Below are 27,044 nucleotides of genomic sequence, written 5' to 3' on the forward strand. Positions count from 1 at the left end.
CATAGAGTGACGCAACACAGTGATCAAGCATATCGTTTTACATAGTCTACGGCGGACAATAAGTACTTTGATAGAATTTCATTTTTCAATGACCACGTCGATAACCAACGCATCTGCATCTCAAGAATTACATTTTATTCGGCTGTTGTATGAAAATTCTTGTTGACCGTCAAAATACGTCGTAGATGGATTAATTTTCCACGATTATGACTTTTGAAACGCCAAATTTCTCAAACTGCCAATGAATTTTATATCCATCCCCCGCTGGTCATCGTTTCTTCAAATCCGACTGTCCACCATGCCGAGTTAAAAGTTAACGTTTCAAAGGCTTACTGTGCCATGTCTTCAGAATGAAATAGAGGAACATTAGATGAATAAATTAGAGGTTCTGAGGGAATTTTGCCAAGAGGGAGGCAATAAAACTTCCAATTAAAATAATACATCATTTTTTTCATTCCAACTTGGCACAATTCCTAATTGGCACTCAGATATTCGTCTCCAGGGAACATCCCTCACGACCGTGGCAGAAATTCCTCACCAAACAAAAACATTCGCATCCGTACCCCTCACGACCGTTTGTGGATAAGCAGGGGAGAAAATAAATATCTCCCGGGAGCCCACGCTCTCGTTTAGCACCAACGGAGAGTCTACAGGTGCACACAAACAGCACTCGACCATTTCCAGAGTAGATACGCGCCGTGAAGAAGGGTATGGGGTTGGGATGGAGGGAAAACATGAGGAGTTTTTCTTCTCCCGTGGTGCATTGTCATTCACATCCACGCCACCGCCGTCGCAGACAAGGAGTGAGAGAATTGGCAACGCTTGCCGCAAATGGCGGACTCCCTCCCCACCACCCCCATGCAAGAGAACTCCCCCCACCCCACTGCCGCTCTCGGTACAACACACTCCAGTTACGCAAGGGCAGCCAAGCTCACAGTCACTACTCCCGACCGCACCAACACACGGTCCTCTGGGAACCCATGCGCTCCTAGCTCGTACTAGTTCTCTCTCCTCCCCCTAACTCTTTCTCTCAGCCTCTCTCGTCTATTAGGTGCCGTTGCCTACGTCACCGTCCGCCTTCTCCCCCGCACGCCTCGAACAGACGTCACCGATGCCGACATCGTCCTCCCTTCGCCTTGTCGCCCGTGCTCCCTCACGCTTCCTCGCGCCCCCACAAACTGGAGACGTCGTGGCACAAAAAAACAAAGGAACGGGAATGGAAGGAGCTCTCTCGCTAGGGGAGAGCCAGCGTCTCCGCAGAAAATACACCGCTAAACTAGAATGTAAGGCCAAATCTAAACAGAAAGCAAAACAAACGAGCCCTACGAAATCAAATGTTAATTACACACTTTTTCATTATATTACGTCGGCGAAGGCACAAACGAATGATCTTTTGCGAAGAATTCCATTAACAGCAGGAAAATACGATGTGTTTCAATGAATTTGACTAATAATGCTGGGTGGCGTAGTACTCTGTGCAATGGCCAAGACCTCATGTTTTAACGACTGGAACAATTTATTTCAAATATTTTCTCATATAAATCGCTATTGGACTGCCCACCACAGAAAAGGAAAAAACTAGCCCATATCCTGTATCAATACATAGACGCCTAAGTGATAAACCCAACAAATGGTCTCTCCTTGGCATACCAAAGCTCTGAAGATTTTAGACCTTGTATTCATGGACATTCACGTTATTAAATACAGTCTTTTTCTATATGATCAAAATTTCAATCGAATGGAAAAATGAATGCACCTACTACATCACGACTAGAATATTGATATATTTGCTATTCTTCGATCCATTTTCACTCCCAACAGGTAAGCTTTTTATGTGCGTAATGCGAAGAATTCCTGGCAGAGCAAAGGTTTGAGGTGAGAGACATCGAACATGGACAAGACACTTTTGCGTGATTCACTCACGCTATCGAGCCGTGACTCAACCACACGTCTGTCGATTAAAAAATACGACATACACAGTGGGAGTGGGGAGGAGAAAGAGGGTCGCGGAGGGGGGAGAAGCGGCGGCAAAGCACTTACTGTTTGGGCAGAGATATCCCGCCGTCGCGACGCGGAAGCGCGGAGGAGACGGAAAGACCTTCAAACGCGAATAAGTCAGGAGGAGGCGCGGAAGGGATCAAGGATAAGCCACGACGGCGGATTCGGGAAGGGAGGAAGGAGGGGGATAAGAAGAAGCTGGAATGGCACAGCAGCCGCCGTGAGATCGACCACTTCCGGCAGGAAGAAAATGGATCGGGAAGGACCTTCATTTTATAACCCCACTCCACCCGCTGCCGCTGGGAGTGTTATTGGAGCAGAGCGTGATCGACGTTGTGTGTTGCTGCTTCCGCAGAGGGTCGGGGGAGACAGATAGGGAGACACGGGGCAAGGCCACCCGAATTGAGCGGGGAGGGAAAAAATGAGGAACCGTAACTCTAAAAAGCACTCCCATAAAAAAAATTAATGAAGAACCATTAAAAAATATTTCAAACGGACCAAATAAAAAAAAACAACAGGAAAACTGTTAATTTAACGCTTTTGAATTTTAAATTCGTACATTTATTTAATATAAAAATTAATTCATAAGATAAATTAAAGTCATCAGCAAATTTATGGAAAACAGTAGGACATCTGCACATAGCAAACTGATGGATAGAAGTTCAGCGAAGCTTATTGACACCTATTGAGGGTGAGCGTAATTATGCACTCACTTAAGGTTTCTTTTTGGCTAATGTTAACTTGGGGAAAATAATGGACCGTATTGCTTCCAGTCTTCCCCATAAAAATAAAGAATATTAGAGAAGGTGAAAAAAACGGAGATAAATGTAACCATCATTAAATTTTGCAAACAGCATGTAGTTATTTCCGCGAAGAGAGATAGTAAATGATTCGGATAAATATATAAAAGGCTTCCTTTTGGCAAATAATAGTGAACTATCAGAGCGGTAGTGAATAAACAGGAAGTAAATGGACACCACCTTGGCCACTGGAATTGCCTAGACTGCCATTTAGTAACCGGAATTGAGAGAACTTCCGTATTGTCATACTGGTACGAGTACGCAGGCGACATTACAGAGAAGTAAAAAAATCCCAGTAAAAAGTATTTCCGCGATTTCTAGTGTTTGCTATCGATAATGGAGAAGACTTATCTCCATGATATTTTTAATGTTATTGTTTCTGTCCTCTCCATGGACCACTTATTACCACGGCCTTACTAATTACAGTCAAACTGCAACGCATAAGCATTAACGTCAAATGAAAAAGGACTATGGTAAATAAATGGGACAGGAAAAGAAAAGGCCAGCAAAAGCAACACTGACGAAAAAAACTGCGCACAAATTTTTCATAAAGATCAAAGAACTCTCCCCGAAAATAAATGAGAAATCATGAGTAGCTACTACGAGAAAACGTAGTTATTTTTAACAGGCATCACAGTGAAAGATCTAGACTCGGAATTTGGAACAAGACTTGAAGGAGAGCCGCAAAAAATGTATGCCTGTACGTTCCGTAAAAAGCTGATTCCCGAGAGCAACCTAATTATGGATGGTTTAGTCCAAGCAGCGTAAGAGGACCCAGAATAACTAACTCGCAGAGGGGTGCGCATCCTTAACCAAGAGGCAGTGCTCATCGAGGCCGCGAGAGAGAAGCGGGAAATGCAACGATGCACATGCTCCGAGGGGGAGGGACACATGCACAGACGACATGCACCCGCCGCGCCGTGTCAAACCGGAAGCCGTGGCGTCACTTCCGGCTCCCGACATGAACGGGGCTTCGCTCGCGGTGAATTCGAAAATAAAATAGAAAAATCTATCACGCACAACGGTAGGGGGAGATGCTTTGATAGTCCTCGTCGCCGAGGGGAGAAGATTCCAATCGGGGACGAATACGTGAGGGTGTCTTCCACGTGGTATAGCTAACTGACATACAGATGCTTTGTCAAGGGACGTTCGGAGTGTTACGTCTGAGGCCTCGGGCCCGTTGCCATGACAGGGTGTAACACAACTAATTTTACGTAATTATGGGTACGTTTGGAGGTATTAATCAGAATATCGGTGGAATTATAACTTAAAAACCGATACAAAGGGGATATCTATACTCGGAATTCCAAGGGAAATTATGACTGAAAAGATAACAAAACAACCACGGCATACCGAATCTATTCGGAAAAAAACTGAAAATAAACGAACTGTAAAATAGACATAAGAACTGACTGGCTGAGTCGCTAGACCGATTCTTGAACACACAAAAACCACATGCATCGAATTCAAAAAATGGCACATTAAAAGGGTCAAGCGCAGCAACAGAAATCGATACTAATGAAAAAAAGGCGTTCATATTGAATTAAATATCCTATTTTTTTCAAAATGCAACAAATCATTTGTATGCTACGACGATAATCCCCGGACATAGACAAAGAAGGAAAATTTTGAGTGTCTACTCGTCTATGATCAGACTATTATATCACGCTCTTGAGCCCTGAACACAATGCAGAACATAGCCAAGCACACAAGGACTGCGGAAGTGCCACAGTGAATTGAAGGACGAGGAAAAACACATAGAAATTGGAACAACCCCAGGATATGATGTTTATTGACGCAATGACCAGTAGAAGGTCGGCCCGTTGAGATAATATGGTGTCCCCCATATCATTCGGTCCTTCATAAAAACTCCTCATACATTAACAATAGTCCCAAATTTCCGAACAATGGCTTAGAAAACAATAAGGTCATCGGCATGTAAATGACAGCTTCGGACCCTGTGAAAATCGAAGACATTAAAGCAGAGACGCCATTGTGACGATCGTCCCACGCCGCATTTATCGTTAAGAATTAGCAAGCATATACAAGTAAACATATACTGCGTAATTTCAATTAATATCGGCCACACAAATGTTCCCACCATCATGACTGCCGAGCCCACAACACCACACCAGCAGCTCATTACTTACCACACATGGTTCACTCACTAAATATAAGGTGGCAACACTTGAGGACATATTTACCTTGAGGTCCTTGAAAAAGACGGAGTTTCTGGCCCAGTCCACCTGGGAGAAAAGGTTCTGGTCGAGCACTTTGCACATTAGTTCGAAAAGGTCCACTTCGCACTGGTTGTACGTCTGATTCTGGAGGAGACCAAACAACGAGTTCTGCCACTCCCGGTCGTCCACACCCGCCACAAAGTCTCGGATAAGTGGCGACACCTTAACCACACTCGCGGACGGGGTGCCGGGGGCGGCCGAGTTGGACGCACCCGCTGCCGCTCCCGCCGCACCTCCGCCACCTTCCCCACCGTTGGACAACACGCCCTCGTAGTGGAACGCTTTCGGGGACAGCGAGTGTGGGGACGGCGTGGTCGAATTGGGGCTGGACCAGAGCTTGTGCTCTGCTCCGGACGCGAGGACCAGGGGACCGGCGTTCCCGCCGCCACCCATTTGCGCGGCCGCGACCGCCGCCGCAGCCGCCGCCGCTGCCGCCGCAGACGCCGCCGACGTCGTGCCCTGGACCCCTTGACCTCCCTGGCCGCCTCCACCGCCGTTTCCGCCGGCGGCAGGCCCCGCGCCGCTCTGCGTCGCACCGCCCATAGGCGAAGGCGACGAGTCCGGCGAGGAGGTTAGCGATGATACCTGTGGGATCTGGATCTCCTGCTTGATGTGGAGGTTTGAACCGCCACCCGCCGAGCTCACGAAGCCCTGCGTGCTGTAGCCGAGGTTGAGGGCTTCGCTGCCTAGCGTGCCGGAGACGCCAGACGCCCCTGAGGCACCGGCCGACCCCATAGGGTGCGACCTGTTGACGATTTGGATGGCGAGCTGCCTCTGCCTGAGCATTTGAAGCTTCCTGGCGCGGTCTCTCTTGTACATGGGCCCGAATTTGTTCCTTCCGCCGCGCATTCTGTCGGCTCTCACCGCTGTAAAGCAAGAAGATAGGAAATTGTAAGAATCTCGACATGAAGGCAACCATAAAATCAAACAATTTATGAGTAAAATAGTATTTGAGGGATAAATATAACTGCATCAACCCAAATTAACCAAGATTGAACGATTTCTTAGACTAGCAAGTTTGTTCAGTGATTGCTTAGTAGTAGAAATGAAGGTGTATCCATAAAATAGTAATTAATTAAATACGCAAAGCTGTTCTTCCCAAGAGGTTCGAAAGGGGGATGTGTTGGAGGATAGTAGAGGCGGTATGGAATTATTTACTTAATCCATGCAATGACTTCTTAACGAAAAAAATACATGCTAGTAATATTCCATAGCAGCAAAAAAACGTATCTCCGTTAATTTCGCTACGATTTTAACTAAATACAGAAGACATGCAATATTTGAACGGAAAACTGGCATTTCAAATGATTAATAGATGAGGCTGATTAATAGATAAAACATCTGGGTCACTGACGTCAACCAAAACTTAAAACAGCCTCGTTGGCGTGAAACATCCATGCATCGCCCGGATATCCAGGTGATAGCACAGATATGTCACAACGAAGGTCGCGAGACTATGCAATCACTGTGTGATTGACACAGCCGTGCCGGTAGCACATTGAAACGAGTGCATCGGGACGCTAATGACGTCCTGAGACGCGGAGAACACTTTCTAAACGATGAATCATGGGCAAATTTTATTAAATTTCGCTCGCGTCATCCACCGAGCTTTTTGTTACAATATGCATTCAAAACGGTAGGTGGTGCGTTTCTCCAGCTCATACTTTGCGCAATCGACCCCCACACTTTACGGACGTACAAGAGAAAATAATCGAGAGGTAGCGGACATGCCTCGCCGAGGGCGGCGGCTATATGGTCGCAATAGTAGAATACATCATCATCCCTCATCGTGGGTGAGTATGCAGCCCAAAACCGCCACAACCGATGAGCTCTGACCCAGTCCTTCGCCACGATATCAATCAAAAGAAAAGATGTGAAAGAGATGCCTAACGCGATGAGTATTCGCCCATCCGTGAGGGAGTGGAGAGGGCATAAAGAATGGGAATAAAAACGGCATAAGGAAATCCTGACCCATTTGTTCGTCGGTTGCAAAAGAGAATGCTAGCGCAAACTTTCTTTGGAAAAAATACTAAAAATCCTGTCTTCTAAGCGAGATAAATCCAGAGTCCCCATAAATACCTCTCAAAAAATTGCCAAATTTATGCTTGGGATATAAATGGACACGTCGAGTTTTTATACATATTTATTTTCACATGTTGTCATGAAGTACGGCTAAATCCCATATTTCAGTGAATCTAAAATACTTAAAGAACTTTGAAAAAGTAATTTATGGAATAAAATTCATAAACTTGTAACATTATTTTGGGAATATAACAATATGAATACTTCTATAACAATAAACGGAGTTTCCATGGAATAAGTGGGCGGTATCACAGTTTAACGCAAGCAAATATATGACATAAGAGAAATAAAAATTTTAAATTTACTAATCATTCGCATTATTTGGTCATACTGACTGTTGGTGAAAATTAAGAAGAACATCAGAAAGGATATTCCACGAACAGAGAGTTGACGTTTTCATGGAGGAATTACGACAAAGAGCCGTGTTATTAGAGATACTTGACCCAAGGAGCCTTCAATCCCTTCCAACGGTTAATTACTACGTTCGGAAAACATTACTGTCGAATTAATTTCTGAAATACACAATACGAGAGACCATGGCCGATGACTAATGCCCACCGTTGTAAGAAACCCTCTTTCCTCTCTATATCTTACATCATCGTCACAATGAGGCACTCTAACGATGAAAAAGGATTCTTAACGAGGATCTCACAATGTGCTAAAATGATTCAATGAAACTGATTTGATTGGCGAGTAGGGGGATGATTATTACCGCGGGGAAACTGAAATGCCAACACACGAAAACTATTCGCGAAAAAAATGCGAAGAAAACTTTAGCTAACGATGTAGGAATTAACTTCTTTAACAGCATTACCTTTTGATAGCATTTACGGCGGAATAAGGGAACATAATCAGCCAAAACCTCCCTTTAAATTACCCAGGCAACACGCCTTCATCATCAGGACGAATTGCCATCGAATGGAAAATCCCCAGGAAAAAAGTGAGGCGAGAATAAATAGTAAGATCCCTATAGGAATAACCTATGGAGAGGCATCAAGGAAACAGAAGGAAACGGCATAAATTGCGTTTGGGACCAGGAGCCGACCTGGCCCGTCCAATCACAAATACGCACACAAACCCACACACACACGCGCTCGCAGGCCAGTCACGTGACCGGAAAAGATCTTAAAAAGTCGGAATTCGGCACGAGGACGCGTCCTTGGAGATGCCTAGGTTGGGCAGAGGAACATTAAGTGAATGATGGGGATGGGAAGAAGTTTTGGCGGAAAGTGGAGAGGGAAAGAACAGGGATCGGTGGAAGGAGGAATATAAATAGATCCTGGTAGTCAGCGGCAAATTCAAGGGAGAAGAGGAGGAGGAAAATGGTGCGAGGCGCGGTATTAAAATTTTGTTGCCACTCGGATCGAACCAAGGCCACAACAACAGAGAAGGAAACAACGAAGCCAGGAGGTTTCCTTTTTCTCGCTTTTCCTCCGAGACCGTTGAACCCCGCGCGACGAAGAAACGCTTCAGGGAGGCTTCAGAGGGGCATAAGGGGGGGAGGGGGGACAACATCTAAGGTTCTTGCGATTTCATCACGTCCTTAAGAAAAGAAAAGGGTAATTGAAGGTGGACAAGTGTTGAGTCTTTACAATAGACGGGAGACCAGCAAAAAATTAATGAGAGGAATGAAATCGAACTTGCACCTTGCTGCGGTTGACAACTAACTGCGACCACTAGTTGTATTCCCAATGTAAGTAGTAAAGTATTCCCATAAAGTAGTTGAATTTCCAGGTTATGTGACTAAGAAAGCACGTAATAGGAGGCAATTCCACTCACAGGTATACTTTTATGAATGAAAATCAAGTCAGTGAGATTAAATTAAGTAAAATTCGGTTGTTTGATGGTCACAAAATAAAGTTTTATAATTCGAAAAAGCTCACGGAAAATAGGTACGATTAAATAGCATGGAGTACATCATAAAGTAAGTAAAAGATAACTATAATTTTAATTTAGAATATGTATCAGTTATTTACAATCGAATATGGATAAAATACGGAGTTTTAAAAAATTGCGATCAAATACTATAATGTGATGGGCTGCACTAACAATAAGTCTTGCTAGCGCAGACAGCTAGTCGAAAGATAATAGAAGGGGAATCTCAGCAAAAAATTGGTATAAATTCAATGGAAAAGCATATGATCAAACAAAATTCATACTTTCTTCGCACACAAATAGGAAGCCTAACCAATTTCTGGGCTTCATCCAAAACATTTAATTCGCAAATTCAACCCGCTAACAAACCTGGAGGGAAACAGCCTTAAAACCTTTGAGGAGGAGGATACCTCAACGTCGCCTCATTTAAATATTCACAAAATTCCGAAGGCGAGATGCAAAATTGAGCCGCCCCGTAAAATGAAGTGGGCCGGACTGATGCATTGCAGATGCTGCTGCCACTCGGATGCATGAATGCGCTTAGCAATTGATGAATCTCAATCACTCGACCCGCGGCCAGAGTTAACCGTTCCGCCTATCACGAACACGCTAAACACACTCGGGAAGTGATCGCAAGACTGTTCAATTGAATACAGTCAGTCAAACAAGCCAGCGAAAAAGTTACCCATTACTTCTTAAAAAGGCTAATCACTAGCATCGAGAGGTTATTGTGAATAATTTGATGAGGCAGTTGTGTTCCATTCTAATCAATGGGAACGGTGAAAGCTGGGATACGAGAGAACTAAAAAATTGTTTCATGAACAATAAAAGGACAGAAAAGGTTGGAAAATATGACAAAAAAATGGCCCGAACCAAGTGAGTAAACTCTTCGCGCCAAAAATTTTGAACAACCACAATCCGAGCAACGCTTTCCAGATATCAACTTCGCTAGTCACACACTTCAATCGCCTTCCGCTCAACTCCAAAGCAAGCATGTGGATTGCCACGCGAAAAAACGCTGGAAACAAAATCCATCGCCAAGAATTGAGAAATCAACTTTTTATAACCCGATGGAATAATAATAATTTTATATTCATCTTTACTCCCATGCTTGGATCAACAGTAGTGATATCGGACAGCTCTCCCCCGAAGGCAGCAAGCAATTGGAAACACAAAAACATGATTTGTACCCCTGACAGTTTTCCTCGGGCGTCTCAAAACAACGAACGAAATCGGAATTGGAGAAAAAGGAAATCCATTCGGCGATAACGTCAGCACGGTCAGGATTCCGTGGAGAGCGGCGAGACTGTGTTGGCCTTGGGATGGAAGAGGGAGGCAATTTGCCTACCCGTCGGAACGAACCATTTGGCAGGCAGCATTTCAGAGGAGCCCCCGGAGTGGAGTGCGGACTTAAAAGGGGGGAGGAGGGGCTATACATCCAGGGCCACTGTCAATCACGATTCGGAGAGGTGGAAAAAGACACGGCGGCACAGAATAACATTTCTAGAAAAATCCTCTGCGGAAGGATTTTCCAAAATTCATGAATTCATCGCGAAATATTCCCTCAGGCGCTGGCGACTGAGGGAAGATTTCGCAATGGGGAGAAAAAACTTTTAAAAAATTCTTTCTCTTATATAATTTTTTTCCATGAAGAACGAAATAAAATATTTTTAGCAATGGAGAAGCTAATTCTTCCTCATACTGCTTACCCTATTTGAATGCTTAACACTTTTTCTCGCCTTCTAGAAATCCTCAAAGTAGGAATACTGATAGGGTAATCATAAGGACTAAAACTTTATAACTAAACATTTCTGCCTCCTAACAAATTATTTTGATTTTTAGTGGTAACTAAATTTTCAGCTTCACAATTTTTAATATCACGTTTCACATTTTTTTTTAAGATTCGCGAGAAAAGATGATAGAGCAAAAATTATTTATCACGACAAAAATACTTCCCTAAAAATACTCCTCCGGAAATTTCATCCTTCCCTCATTAAGTTGGAAGAAATTTTTTTCAATAAAAGCCTTTCAACAACCACTCCCCACGACAAAAATTCTATTCATTTGGACACCAACAAAATTACATTGCAAAATTTACACCGAAAAATTAATTTTTTTCATTCGCTCCGAACACGTGGAGTACAGGAGCAAAAAGGAAATTGGGTAGGGATGTCCCCTCTACATATCCCTCCACCCCCTGCCCTCAAGGTACCCCCTCTAGCTCTTTTTCACGCTCGGGGGGAGATCAGTCTCCGTCGCCGGCCGAGTGAAAATCCTCCCCCTCCTCTCTTTAATACTTTCCCTCGTCCTTGAAATGCTTGCGTAATAATCACCGTGTTTACAAGCGACGAGCCGAGAGAGTTACTCTCTTCACTTGTCTGCGGGATGAGCGGCGTTGCCTAGGAGACCGACGAAACTGTTTGTGCGACGATCGCGCCGCTTAGGGAGCTGAAAATGCCGCCGCGACTCTCTCGTACCACTAGGCGCATTTGAGGTGTGAAGCGGACAGCATAGTGGCTGCGGGATTCTCTTTACGCTACCGTCCGCGCCGCCGAGAAATAATGCCACGACAAATCATGAGAAACTCCAGCGCGAAACGGATTGTGCAGTTGTGCTACCCATATGACTGCCCACCCACCATCTGAGGTCTGCCCACCCAACGACCATTTAAGGAAAAATTATTAAAATACGATACCATAATGACACATTCTTCCACGCGATTTTGATGCAGACCACGTATGAGGACGTATAAAAATCGGGTAGATTACTGAAATCGATACGAAAAATTGTCAATGAATTATGTTTTTATTTGATATAAAATCCTTCAAAATTTTCTCCTAAATATTGCTAATTAATCAAGAGGAAAAAATAACCACACAAATTTAAGATATTTTTAAGAATTCTTACTGCATAAAAAATAAACTCCTGTCCACAATTAATTCCCTTAAGCCCTACATATTAGTCAGAAGAAAGTGATATACTTTTATGTCAAATCGATACCTCTACTGCACAAACGCTCAACAATCGCCCAATGAATCAAATCCGCTCATCTAGTACTACTAGGGCTACTAGATGAGCGGATTTGATTCGGTGGCCGATTGTTGAGCGTTTTTGCAGTGGAGGTGTCGAAATGCGACCGTATAAATAAAAGCAATTTAGATTGAAATTTTTTCATTAAGAAAACAGTAACTAATAAGAAATTTGGCGCAGCCAATTTGAAGATAGAGTAAATGAGCTTGCCCACACAAATCAGCAAAAGCCATTTATCTTTCTATTCCCTTGGAGGTAAAGCCGAACGTGTCCCTCGCGATAAACGCGACGTCATGACCGAGCTACTGCGCCGCATTCTCTAACCACCATTCCACCACGTTGTCGAGGAAGGACGATGGATATGGGTGCTTAAGGGAAGTAATGCGAAGGATGCAAAACGAATCGAGTGGAAATGAGAAGGGCTGCATAGAAGCAAAATGCCTGAACAGAAGGCGTACGGCGCTAAAGCCGTCCCGAGTCTCCAGAGAATGAAGATTGGATGCGGCTGCTTTCGGAAACCTCCCTGGTGGTGAGCGACGTTGAAAACCGTGAGACTTTCTAGATATACAAGGACGAGGGACGAAAATAACCAGGCGAGCGGAGGGCAATGCGTGATCAGGGGGGCGTGATTCAAATCAAGCGTGGAATCCCGCATTTATCCGGACACCCCCATTTCCCTCCTTCATGTTAAGGAGAAGACGCATCTCGCTACCTTCAACGCCGGTTAAGATAAGGAGAAAAAAATTATACCCGCTGGACGGTCGCGGATAGTTAGATTACAAGCATGCATGGATTTGCGGGCGGAAAATTCGAACCTACCGAGCATTGATCCGGTAGATTTCCTAACTCACGATATATCATCCGATGATCCGATACATAGTGACATTTTACAGAAAATGAAACGAGATATTTCATATGGAGGGGACTTTTATACTTTCATACCGAGCAGTGATATTTTAATCGGGCCCAATTTTGCCATTCACGGTACTAAAAATATCGATACGATATTGAAATTTCAGGATGGGAGGATAAAAACGGGCCAAGGGAAGAGAGTGCGGTAGGAAAGGACGAAAACACAGGCGCAACACGGCCCGGTGCACCCGAAACGAAGCGATTATCGGAAAGCAAGAGAGGAGATACTGGCCCGCTGAGCCGAGAGGAGAGAAAGTATCGGGGAGGAGGCGGGAGGAGTACGTTTTTTCCTGATATATCATCGAGGCACGTGCATCGTGTCTCCGTGGTGGAGAGGGGGGAGGTCACGAGTGGCCCTAAGGCGGCAAGGGAGCAGTCGGTGGGTGGGTGGTGATTAATAAGCGGTGCATTGTTTTCCCCTGGGCGGGAGCATCCCCACCGATGATGATACGAGCGGGAGGAAACGGGTGCGGTCAACGGAAAGCGGCTCGAAGATCACCTGCGGAGAGTCGCACACACGGTGAAGTGACCAATCCTGATCGAATCAATACGGCCAGTAACGTCCGATCGCACACTGCAACAAGGTCACCAATTTTTAAGCTCATATTAAAGGTGGAAGTTATTTATCTAATTGACTCACTTGAAAATAAAGTACTAACAAAGATAATCGCCTTTCTGTGGAGGTGATTAAAGTGCTCGCATGTCAAACCGAAGGTCGCGGGTTCGAGACCTGCCTAAGTAGGTCTCTCTAACCAGGGCGTGTGTGCTTTTGTTGTGCATTGTTAATTGTGCAGCTCCTATAAAAAGGAACTGCACAATACTACTATATACAATACCGATAATCATAATAATATGTAATCATAATGCTATTTTTTTAGTAGTGTTAAGGCCGCTTGGTGTGATAGTTTATTAAAATTAATTAGTGGCAAATCATTTACATACTTGTGACAAAATATATATAATTTAACCTAAGGCGTATTAAAAATACCAAGATAACTCAACAAGAGATTTCTTCCACGATTAACCGGAATCCTAAGGTACCGGAGAGGTTCTCGCACTCGTATTGAGGAAAATCTCACAATGCTAGATTTACTTCCAGCGAATGTTCATCAAAATGAAACATACTTCCTGAGGATACCAGGAATCCGTTCCAGACCATTAACAGCGGCACAAAATTTCGTAGAACGGCTGGCCCAAAATATACGTCAACTTTTCCTCGTGCTGAAATATACTCCCCAGTAAAAATGAGAGGATTCATTCCCTCCAGATCAAATTCAAGATGAAACCGTCAGTGTATATGAATCACACCTCAAGACCTTCATGATCAAAAGCGGGTGTTCCACCCTCGGACGCAACTGAAGGCAGGAAGCCTGACTATACATATTTCAATTGAATCATAGCAAAAATTTCAGACGACAAAGATAAATTTGCAATTCACTGCCGCAGCTTACGAGAATTGTCCCAGAAGAGTTTATACCGCAAACACGGCGACTTAATGTATTGGGTACGGCGGCAAAGAGTCCAGGACTATTTCCTATCACCAGGTATCGTCCTGGTTGGCTTGTTTGAAACAAAAAAGGGGTGAATTTCAAGGTGACTTGCCTTCCACTTCTTCTGCGAGGCGAATGAAATCGCGGAGTTCGAGAACTCGCGGAGGGAAAACAAGGAAAAATCGGCCCGCGTTACGTGACCTCGATCAAAGAAACCGCGAGAGGGAGGAATAACGATTCCCGGAACTTCAGCAAACTGAAAAATTGATAAATAAAAGACGAAGTGTTGCTTCAGGAGCGGCCCTTACCACGAAGTGACGATGCACAGATGACACAACCTTCTCCGAATCCGAGAAAGATGATGACCACGGGTGAAACAAATAGATTCTCAGCCGGAAACGAGCGTGAGGACTTCCGCTGGAACTTCAATACGTTCTTTCGCGGGTCAAGGTGGGAAAGTGGCGAAAGATTGTTGTGGACGCCGAGGATGAATTATTCTGATAGACAACAGACCCAAAACGGATTCAGCAAGAAATTTAAATCCCCACATACGCAACCGCGATTACCGACCAATAATGTAAGCAACAAAAACAAAATATTTTACGATAGAAAGTTTTCAAAGGCAACCGAACCCACAGAATCATACACTATTTTCCAGTTATATTCAAATTTCAACATTTTTATTTGCCGATTACGATATAGTGACTTGACATTAATAGACTAAGAACGTTCGCAAAGAATTGTTCTCTGGTATTTTTCTTCTTCCACAACTTTGACACTTTTTCACAGAGATCTCGAAAAGTAACAGTAGTATTAGCACCTCACTTGGCACTGTAACTTTCTTATTTCTTTACAGTACAGCGGATAAGATGCACCCTCTTTCCCCAAAAAAACTAATTCTGGAGGATTCCTCGAAGTATCCAACGGTATTGTTCTCTATTAGCCTCTGCCGCTTTCGGACAAAGAGGTATTTTCGTGAGGGAAAGGGTTGAGAAGTGAGGGGATAGTGAAGGAAGAGAAAAAACATTGGAACTGCTACACCACAACTCCACGGTGTGCAGCGCGGAGGGAAAAAAAGGGAAGGGACGTTTGAGGGAGGTGTGGGGGCGAAAACAGGAGGGTGGGAAGCGTACGGGGAATCATAAGAGGGGGCATCAATTTCGTCAGATCCGCCTTGAGGGGAGAATGGGAACGGAAAGAGAGTCCGAGAATTATTATGAGTCGTTCACGGAGATCTTTCATGCAAGCAAGGCCAGGAATCGAGTGAAGTTGAGCATGGCAATATCGAAAAAAATCAGAAAAATAATGTCCATTGACGGCTCAACCTAATGAACTTTATTTAACATGGAGGCCACCGAAAATTCATCCCCGTAATAAATCAATAAAATAAGATTTGAAAAACGAACTTCCTCTTATAGCTATAGGAAATTTTAGCTGTACCGGTATAAAGTCTCTCTCCTATATATACAATGCCGTAGCTTTCTCAAAAATCAAGTCTTAATAGATTAGAAATCAAAATTTGACACTAAGTGAAACAGACTTCCACGATAATAAGTGGATCTGAGGGATAAATGGCTCTATATTACATTTCTCTTTGTCTTTAAATAATTTTTGTCTACAAAAAATATATTACACATCAATAATTCCAGCATTTTCCAGCTACACAACCCGTTCAAACTCTAAGCAGAACATCACCAATTTAAAAAGAATTAAAAAATACACCACGCATATATTCTCATTAATATGATGCAGACCAAAGAGGGGAACTGTACGGGCGAAAAAAATAGAAAAAATACCGAATGAGATTGCACCACGGGTAAAAAAACAGAGCAAGATCTTTCGAGGCACACTCAAAAAGTGAAACAGATAACGCGAATGAATGGACAGTAAGCCGCAAGAGGAGCCACCCGAACATGTGCAACGCGCGCCCATAAATAAAAGGCTCATTTTTTTCCGTCATTATGTCTCTCTAACTCGCATCCTCCACCACCACCACCCCGCTCTCATATCCTTCATTTAATGTGAACCATTTCCGATCCTTTCATTCCAGATTTAGGACAGGGAAAAAAACAACACGAAAATTGATGGCCTCCTCTCCCTACAGAGACTTGTGTTGATGATCGGATGTGAGAAACAGACTACGTTTTAACAAAAACTTCTCAACCCTAACACACCACAAGCAAGACAATAAAATACAAGTGAGATTTATATTTCATAAGAATGCAGGTAGGTACTCGGTACAGATAAGATTATTGATTAAGTGTTCCTCAATCAAGTACATGGTTTCATAATCAGCTCCAAAGAAACACAGTCCAGACAAAAATTCTACTCTAATGCTTCCAACAATTCTCCGTTTTCTACGGGGGCGCATCGTAAATACGTAGTTAAAAAACCTGTCCACGGTAGCGAGTGGGGAAATATGTGAGATCATCGCGCCCAATTCCAGCGCACGGTGGAATTAGAATCGAGGGAAAAAGTGAAAGCTCGAGGCAATAAACTTCTCTAACGCATAACGGGGGGGAATACATGGAAGAATAAACCGAGGCAAAATACAATCGAAAATGTGGACATTTTCCATTTCACGTGAGACAGGATATTGCTTGATTAACATAAATCCGTGGACTAGGTGGCGACAGCGAACAGGAATCCCAATGGTGGGGATTAAGAAATTTAAGGCAAATGTTACAACACAGATCCATGCGAAGGAATGACGCTCCTGAGTTAGAAGGCGGGAAACACCTTCAAGGACCCATTTAGAAATGATGCGGGCTGGAACGCTAGAAAGAAATAACTCGGCGATGAAGTTTATTGGACGCTTGGCACTAAGGGTCGAAAAGAAAACGAATCAATCTAGACAGCGTTATCTATCCGAGAATACCAATTCAAGAAAAGTCGTGAAACCATTCTGGACGATCCACTACCAGGGAAGAAATCAAAATACTTAATGTTTTTATAGCACGTCCAGATATTAATATGAACGAGATTGAGGATATGAGCAGAAGAGTAACTATCAGCGCCATCGAAAATAAAATAAAAAATTGCGAAGCTGCACATGAAAAATTGAGCAACCACTTCCATTCTCCGGGTTGGAAACGTTGGTATCCTTTCACCATAGAGCTCAATGCGAATTGTATATACCAACAACAATCGCACTCGTTACTTTATACATCGGAGAAAGAATTATGGCGGTGTGAAGTAGTTCGTGATAAGCTAGTAAAAGGTAAACTTCGGAACAATTGACATTTGAAACCTAGAAAATGGGTCAATGTGATGAGGAGGGCTTTTTGCCAACGCCAACACTCCTCCCAGGGTATTTCAATCACTATGGCTACCACAATACTTGGGCGCATGAAAATAGCAACGAATTGGGAAACAAACCTCTATAAGGAAACTTCATTCCGTCACGTGCTTCATGTTCCATGTTAAAAACGCGGTTAGAGCATGTCACCTAGTGGTACGCATGGAAACAGGGGGGATATAGCACTAACCAGGCGGAGAGGTGAGTGTATAAATTAGACTCCGCGCACCCAATGGAGATTTTAATCGTTTTGAATCGGAAAGGAACGGCTTGGACGGAAGAATTTTTTAGATTTCTATCTCATTACATCCGAAGGCTAAGAACGAAGTCCCAGAGAACGGAAATCAAAAGGATGGGGCTGGCTTAAGAACTAAGACAAGCGGTTGAAATATTTTCACCGTTCCTAAAATTAATTTCGAATGGAACATATCCATTATGATTACATGATATTGGCCTGGTACATTTTTGAATTTTATCATTTCTCGCAGATGATATTTAGAAAACCTAGAAACACGACTGAGAGCCTAATCATTCAATATCTAAACAAATGAATACTAAAGATTTTTTGTGAAACAATTTTTCAATGTATATTAATTATCGCAATCTTTTTATATTACAGGAGAAAAATAGGCAACTCCTAGGGAAGTGAACAACTTAAACTCAAACCTCAACTAAGACACTGTATCTCTTAAAAAAATACTTAACAGTTTTTAAGGAATCTTAAAATTCTACGGATACGACATTGATTCTTTAAGTAAAAAAAAATTCAGAAGTGGTCGGAAAAATATGATAATTTCACTCATGCAGCACCACCGTAGAAACTTCACCAGAATATCATCGAGCCCCAAACGGACAAATCCCTGTATTAAAAAATCGTGAAGGCTTAGGTGCGTGGTGGAGTGGGAGAGGAATAGAAGAAGAGCATAAGAGGACTGGATGAGGAAACGTTGATGGGGGAGGAGGAGGAGGATGAGCGCCGGAATGAAAGTGAGTCCTGCTGATGGAATAGGTGGATAGACGGTTTGATGGGAGGAGTATTTCCCACACGTGTCTCCCGGAGCACCGAATAAGGTCACAGAACTCTTCAGCGGCGTGGTGGGCCGTTGTGGAGATTCCATGGGGAGGGGGACTAGTTTCTAGCTGTGCGTTCGGAAAGATGGGCGGAGAAAGAAGAATGCATCCGTGGAGAAAGAGCCCAACCGACATCCATCTCTGATGCACTCGCAAGCGGCTCGGGCGTTTTTTCTTCGCTCGAGAGACAGGAGGAGAAAAGAGGGTGGTCGTGACGCGTCCAGGGGGAGGAGCTAAATCCTTTTCTCTCCTTAAATAATTTTTCCTTCCCACCTCCTCTTGTGCCCTTATTTTTCAGGAGATCGAACGGGGAAGGAGGAGCCCGCCCGTTTCCGTGGACTATACTGTGGGACGTTTGTAACGATTACACCGCTCCAAATCGGAGAGGCCGGCCACTTCGCTTTTAAATTCGTGCGTGGGAACTATTGCCTCCTGCGAGAGACTGTTTGAGCAAAAGATATTCAGGAGCTACAGATCTATCACAAGGAGAAAATGATTTCAAAGAACAAAAGAATCTGACAAATCTACGACATGGCTTTCGTCCATATACTGCGTGAATATAAAAGTGGCAATGGAGTCGAGGTGGCTTTCAATGCCTCGGATGGCTCGTTACGTACACTTAATAACATGATAACCCTCACGACGAAAAATTCAGAGATAGTAATCATATCCTACATGATGCACCCCATAGCTAATGAGCATTTGCGGACTCCTCGAAGTGGATACGAAAACTCCCAACTTAGCATTCGAAATTCAATCAAAATTAATTTCGTTCTCCAGAGTGAATGGAACTTAGAATAGAGTCCCGAAAAGCAAGTGTAAACGGCGAGAGAAAGCGCACTGATTAAAAGGTATCTTGGATATCGCACTGATTAGTCTAGCGAAACAAAGAGAAAAAGAAAGACGAGAGCAATACTTTGATGGCGGGATTGCTGGGATTGTGTGGCGGACAAGGGGAGAAAATGAGAGGAATTCAGAGAAGCAGAGAAAAGAAAAGAGTGGGAAGGAAGGGAGAAATACAAGGTAGAGGAGGAAAGAGTGAGCAGTGGACAAGAAATAGCCGAATGAGGGCTGAGGTGGTGGTGGGTGGTGGGAGAGTTTCGAGCGTGCATAATGGGTGAGAGGAGGAGGAAAGGGAAGGTGGGAAAGGGGTGGTGGGGGGGGGGGAGCACGGGAAGGTATGAGGGGAGGAGAGGCGAAGCATGGAGGGTAAGGGTCCACCAAGCGTGGAGACATCCCCGCCCCGCACTCAATGCGGGGGTCACAATCGGGGCCGAGTGATACACGACGATACATGCACCGACGCCAAGTGGATAATTTGAACGATCTTAACGCACGCTAACGAATACTTCGACAAAGAAAATTTGAACATGTTGAGTGTATGAGAGGAAGAACTATCTAGGACTAGGATCTAGGACTAGCCAATATGGATGCACCCGTCAGAAGAATCTTAAGAAAATTTCAGCATGGGTAATGATCCCAGTAGTAAGAGGAATCACTTTCATAGAATTCAAACACAAAATGGCAACGCATCAACAACTTTTCCCTAGAAATTGACTTGTTAAAGGCGACATAAACCTTTTCCAGGGTGACTCAATCCATAATTGTTCTTAAATTCTTGGAATGGATATCATATCGACATTTTGACAAGTCATTATCAGTAACCGAAATGGAGCATATTAAGCCATGCATAAGGAAGCAAATAAGACAAAATTACGATTAATTCAAACCACACAATCGCATTCCAATACATTTGGGATATTCTCATTAGGAGATAGACATCGGACAATCCCCGGGTAAATTTCGGAGACGAGGGCCAAAATATAGAAAATGAATGCCAATCGAGCCGACCTAAACCACTTTAAAAAATCTAATATAGCTCACAGCCAAGCAGACAAAATGAGATTGCGGGTATCATTGCCTTTACATTCAAAAATTATTCTTTAAATGATAGGAATGAAAATATCATAGCACATTAGATATCCACTAAATACATCGGGCGAAACCAGGATAAACTTTTCCACAAAGAGGGGCTAAGTTAAGACGAAAACGAATTATAATCGTGGGCGGGCATTGGAGCGGAGAGCAGAGGGGGTGGTGGTGGGGCACGCCAAAGCAAAGCGATGCATCGAAGCGCACCCTCTCCCCCCACCCTCGCCCTCCAAAACTCTCGCCCCCGTCCCCCAATGGCCACGGACACACGTGTGACCTGCTTTTACGCCACCGCCGAGAGGTGGGAGGGGATAGAGGGGAAGGAGGGGGAGGAGGGTGGAGAATGAGGGGGTATTGAGGCGCGGAGGCGAAACAAGAGTTTGGGGGATAAGAAGACGGTGCATGGCCGCGAGAGTAGCGCATTCGAGTTGAGCGGAGTCTTAAGGGGAGAGAGAGAGAGAGGAAGGGATCCAATTTTTGTTGACTAGGGAAACCGGGAAATGGGAAACGACACTCGGATTGCGCCGACATCTTATGATACCCTTAAAAGACAACCGGTGGCCGTCAGAGTGAGTTCCTAGAGAGACTGAATGGTGGGCAGAGGGGTCTAGATATAGAATAGAATAGAATGTTATAGATGAGCCTTAAAAATTTGTACGAGTATCTGGGGTTCCTTCTCACAGGATATTAATTCCAGCACTTCCTCCTTATTAGATCATATATTGGAAAGGATCTCACGTATACAAGTACACCTAATAACCTTATTTTGACGAATATTGCTAATATAAGCAAGCATCCGCCTATCTGGCAAAGAGGATTTTAGAGAGATTCACGATTATTAAAGATATTGAAATTCCTAAAGAATACTCAAGACGATTCATTTTTCATCCCAGTGTATATGCAGTTACAACGAAAGAAAAATAAAATTTAGAGCAACCTCTGAAGTAAGAAAGAGCAACTCAGAGCAAGGAATACCGATGAAGTAGTGAGTCAGCCCATTACCTGACAATCAACAGCAATAATATTTTAGAAAAAAGATAACATTAAGAGCGGACACAGGGCCGATTCTCTATTCCCGTAGGTAAGCAAACCGATGAAGATTATGACTCGGAATATACTCGAAGTAAACGCCATAACCAACTCCTAGAAGGCGTGAATGGGCCCTAGAGAATCGCTCCAGAGGCCACCCAGCGCCATCTACCTCTTTTCGAAAGGAAACCGACTGAGACCGCTCGACCGTGACGCAGTGCACCACCAAGCATCAACAGCGGGCGGCGGTGGTCCAAAGTACCAGGATGGGGGGAGAGAGGGGGCACCATCATTCCTCCTGGCCCCCGAGGTTCACGGCTGAAGAAAATAACACGCCACACACATCGACACGCGCTAGAGGAACGGATTAGATCGAGGGGAAAGCAGGCTAAATTCCACATCGATCTCCAGGAATGCATAAATCTCAATTACTGCAGCGGCGAGCATTTGGAGCGAGTGGTATTAACGAGAAAAAGGAGGCGGGGAAACCAAACATGGGAAGATAATGACCGCGTTAAGAGATGATGCTAGTGAGTGGAATAAAAGACGATAAAATCAGAACAAATTCGAGCGCACCTATGTCAAGACGTGCGAAGCTGTGTAAGGTGGCCAAAATCAAAGAAGTGTAGCTAAAAAACAAAAGCAACTGACTCGCTGGAGACAGCAGTAAAAATAAAAACAATGGCAGTAGAATAGAGCCCACACTGTCACTCCCTCACTCAATATAATGATTCAACCCCAAAGATCAGTTTGCATACAGCTCAGTCCTGATAAAGTTATCGGCATGTGAATTTCACTAATCCAGAGAAGTGACGTCAGTTACTTTCACTGAGCCTCCAACCACGGCGAGGTTCAGGAGAAGTGAGTAAAGTAAGAAATTTAAGTAAATTTCCGAAAGCTTCAAGCAGTATTTGAAGCCGGGATCAGAAGCCTAACGCTCTGACCATTGGGGCACCACACTCTCACAGTTGTTACGTCAAGCCAAGTTTTCAGAATCCTCGACGACTGGAAGACAATTGAAGAAGTAAAAAGAACATCAGCAAGAATATGAATTCGGGGATGCATGCCTAAATTACACCAAAATAACAAGCGTATTCGGCTTAATGACCGAGGGAAAACAGCAATCCACGAAAATATCGGCAGAAGAAAAACCTGGGAAGACCCGACCGACGGCAGAGCATAAAATAAGCGAAAAGACGAGATGTGCGTGGGAAGGGGTGGGGGAGGACGGAAAAGGATATGGACATGGGAGAAAGGGAGGGGGGAGATAAGAGAGTGGGGGGAGCACAGGGTTCGTAATCACGCACGGCAATCAACGCCGCCTTGAGCATCACGCGATGCATGCGCACCACCGAAGGCTATCTTGCTGTGGGGGACAGGAACGCAAACACACACAAGAGAGGCCCTTGCAATGAACCTTGTGGGACTCGCAAATGAACTTGCGCGCAGCACTCTTAATAGCCGGGATGAACATAGAGAAATACACCAACCGAGGTGGTGACACAAGTAACATCTATCCGAGAATATATCATAAACTAGACAAACAATTGCCGAATTCAAATTGATTTCCATTAGAAAAGATAATGGGGCCGAGGGCAGCGCAACAGATTAGTTTCGCGATGGAAAAATAATGCCTATATTTACATATATAATTGGTAGTGATCTACCAGTTCAAAAACGATTTGCTTTCCAGCATATCCAAAGGGATATAGCTCCGTACAAAGAATCATATTTCTTCACATACAGGTTAGTTAACTCCAGTTTATCTTAATGATTAGGGAAAATGTATTAACATGACATTATATAATGCGTTAAAAGGTCAGCGAAAAGCGAATTACCGTTTATAAATATGTAATATATAAATTTGGAAGAGTGAATAAGGATCAAGAATAATGATCGTGATTTTGGATTGGATTAGAAGGGGTTTGTCACTACAAATCAAAGACAGGGGGCAAAGAAGTTGTGGGAATTAACTATTACATTTAATAGCTAACGGCAAGACAAACCCTGAAAATTATAAATAGAAAATCACTAAGAAGGATAGGAAACATGGACAAAAAAAAAAGACGTAAGCTAAAAAATTTAGCAGAGAGAGTCCGGATCTCTATGTCTGACACACCGGACTCTTTGGACCTTCAACAAAATTACACGACGAGAACGTAGCAACTTGTCCACAATTCCTTGAAGACACACGCGCTAGACAAAATTCGCTTTTCGTAAACTTGTTGCGGCAATCTATCGATTAATCACAGCCTTCCACTCGAGGCGAGAATTGCCCGCCGCGGGTTCGTGTTGACTTAGCTCCTTCCTCGGATTACGTGATTTTAGGAAACCTCCTTCCCCTAAAGTCCTACTTCCCTCCTTCCCCTGGGCATACAAAACTCTCCCTGCCTAGAAGATCTGGGAAATTAATTCCCTCCGAGGACGAGGGATCCGGGAAGGCATTACCAAGCAGACGCTATTTAACGAAAGTAATCACCGGCACCATCCGAATCTCCCAACTAAACAGCACACGCGCTAGTGATCGTCAAACTAGTTAAACTGCGGTTTCCCGGCCAGATGTGGTAAACACTGAATTAAGGAGCCTGCTACGGGGCCATTCCACGAGAAATCGGACTACTTGTGGCCTAACAGTAAAGATAATTAGCAATAAGATTATAAAATCTAGACTCGAAAACTAATTTTCGTAAATGTGAGAGCAAAAGTTATTTCTTGCCATGACGACTGATATCGAAATAAAAATACTAACGGCTAAAAATGGGAAATAACCAAGATATCGCGCACTACATTAGTAATCGTGATATCAGGACAATTTCCACCCTTTAAATGACGATTGATCACGCTGTTGACGAACAACAACTCCCTCTAATAAACTGTAGTCCCATCTAAAAAAAGACAAATGTTAAAAATATAACTCCCACCTAAAGTGGAAAGACATCTAACAAACCCCCCGGGAAAATAGTTTCAAAAATCGTAAATAGAGTATTTCGGGAGATACCTCAAGCTAGAATTTAGGTTTCAGCCTGTGGCATTTCATATTTTACCACGCTCACCGGTAACACTTTAGGGAGTACCCGCACATTAGATAGAGACGAATCATTACGGCGTCACAAGCAGCATTTTTTTAAACGGACCACGAAATAGCAAGCACTAAATATGAATCAACCTCTAGATTCGATGTGGCGACCACACAAAATCTAAGGAAACTACACTGGAACTTTTCCACCAATGAGACAACGACCACCCTTGCGATTTCGCGATCACACCCTATCACTCAAATCAACCCACGTAAGACGACATCGACACGGAACAAAACGCAACAACCCCCGCCTCCCCCAACACCCCCCGCTTTCGATGCGAGAAAGAGGGAGGGCGGGGAGGCATCACACACAAGAGAGAGAGAGAGAGAGACCCGCCAGGCCACCACCCCTTTGGCGCAGCAGGAAAAGCCCCTCCCCCACCACCACCACCCCTTTCCACGAGCCCGCACCGTTGCTGACCTTGGTGAACATGCTTTTTCGCGAGGCGTCCACGGAGAGTGGGGAGGAGCGGCCTCCCATGCGAAGGTATACAGCGGCGGAGGTGGGGACCGCATAGAGGAAGGGGGAGGGTGGGAGAAATGCCGAGTGAAAGGAGAAAGGAGGGTAGGGGGAGAAGGGAAGATAAGGGGAAGGGGGAGAAGTGAGATGGGAGGAACTTTCAGCGATCGCCAATGGCCAAACCAAGAACCTTCACGTGAGGAGCGGGTGCCGCATTACAAAAACCCAGGGTCGAGTCTCGAAAGAAGAAACCCCTTTCGCCTCCTAGACTGATGCAATGTAAAAAATCCACCCAGTAATATGCGAATTTAATATTACTGAAAGTATGTGAAGAGAACGATGCAGGGCCATACAGTCAGCTGGCACACGAAAGCCTCCTGATGTCTAATATGAATGAACAAACGCATTCCAGCAGACGCAGTTTATATTGCGCCCATTACGTTGAAAATTTTGAATTTAATACCTATGGTAATTAGTTATCTAAGTATAAGTACCTCCTGCTGGGCGAAGTGGATAGTAACTGATATTTCTACGTCAAGACGGGATTTATTTTAGCTCCATGTTTTTTTTTAACATTTCGAGAATGTGTTTTAATTGTTTATCGCGAATCTGATCGTAAATACTATCGATTTTTGGCATGGGAACCATTTACAAGCACAAGTTATTCGCCAATTTTAATTTAACTTTATTATGCCCTCCATATGACATCCAAAGACTCTGTCCGACTAGAAGCGCGGGGAAATGAAAATAAGTCGTGAAGAGCAGCGCAATGAGAAAATTACAAGATCGATGATTAATTCCATGGCCGAATATATTTTCACAACATTTTAGAAATAGAGTTAGTTATAACTGAAGCCCTATTCGAGCCCAATCCTCTGGGCTTGGGCACGATTCCGAAAAGCGACAGACAGGATGCAGAGACTGCACGAAAGAGAGCAAAGCGAAGACTCGATCACCGGACCGGCCTCACATGACCCCCGACCACAACATACTGGGGTTTGAGGGGGGGTGTTAGTGGGGGGGACCCAGATTCCTCCGTCAGCGCACTCGATTTGTTTTCATTTTCATTTGCCCCTCTTCCACTCCACACTCACTCCCATGGCCTCTCTCCCTCCACGCCCCAAACCGCACGGTGGACGACCACAGACCATGAGCGCAACTTGCTACGGGTCAGTCAGTCCAAATCCACCGGCCGCCCACACGAACAGTCCCGGGTTCAAGACCGGCCCAACCCTCCTTCGGAAGAGCGGTGAGTGAGAAATTGCACATCACAACGGGCTCCATTCGACAGCAATAGGAGATGCTCCCAACATTCCTCGTGATGGAATCGAGACTATTAACTGGAGTAAAAATAGAAGTAAACGACGGGTTTCAGCCGCTACGGAATTTTTATGAAAGGTATCGTTTCATACACTAGCAGTTGAAACTAATGGTACGAGTATGAAACAAGTTTAACACCTGTAAACCGAGAATCATACAGTATTAGCATAACCATTCACAGCGGCCTAATTTTAATCCACTACGATGCGATACGTTGCATGGGAATTATTTCTCTATACAAGTCAACGCTAATATTATGAAGACAGAATGATTTTTTGACGCATGACATACAGTGATCCTGATAGTAATGATGATAATTCATCCAGCACGGATAAATCCACCTCACCCCTAGTACTTGACCGGTTCACTGCGTGCTTCGACCACAAAGTAATTCGGGAGGGAGAGGGAAAAAATAATCCCATATTAGC

General features: G+C 44.1%; 1 protein-coding gene across 2 annotated transcripts in view; it reads right to left on the reverse strand.

The window, feature by feature from the left end:
• The window catches only part of LOC124159169 (nuclear hormone receptor FTZ-F1), a 486,808-nt gene that overhangs the window by 22,228 nt on the left and 437,536 nt on the right, over window positions 1-27,044 (reverse strand). For both annotated transcript variants that reach the window (XM_046534791.1, XM_046534790.1), the window contains one exon: window positions 5,003-5,904. In XM_046534791.1, the coding sequence (XP_046390747.1) occupies window positions 5,003-5,904 (902 nt within the window). The remainder of the gene's footprint in view (window positions 1-5,002; window positions 5,905-27,044) is intronic.

This window comes from Ischnura elegans, chromosome 5 (genome assembly GCF_921293095.1).
Source record: "Ischnura elegans chromosome 5, ioIscEleg1.1, whole genome shotgun sequence".
Classification (NCBI taxonomy): Eukaryota; Metazoa; Arthropoda; class Insecta; order Odonata; family Coenagrionidae; genus Ischnura; species Ischnura elegans.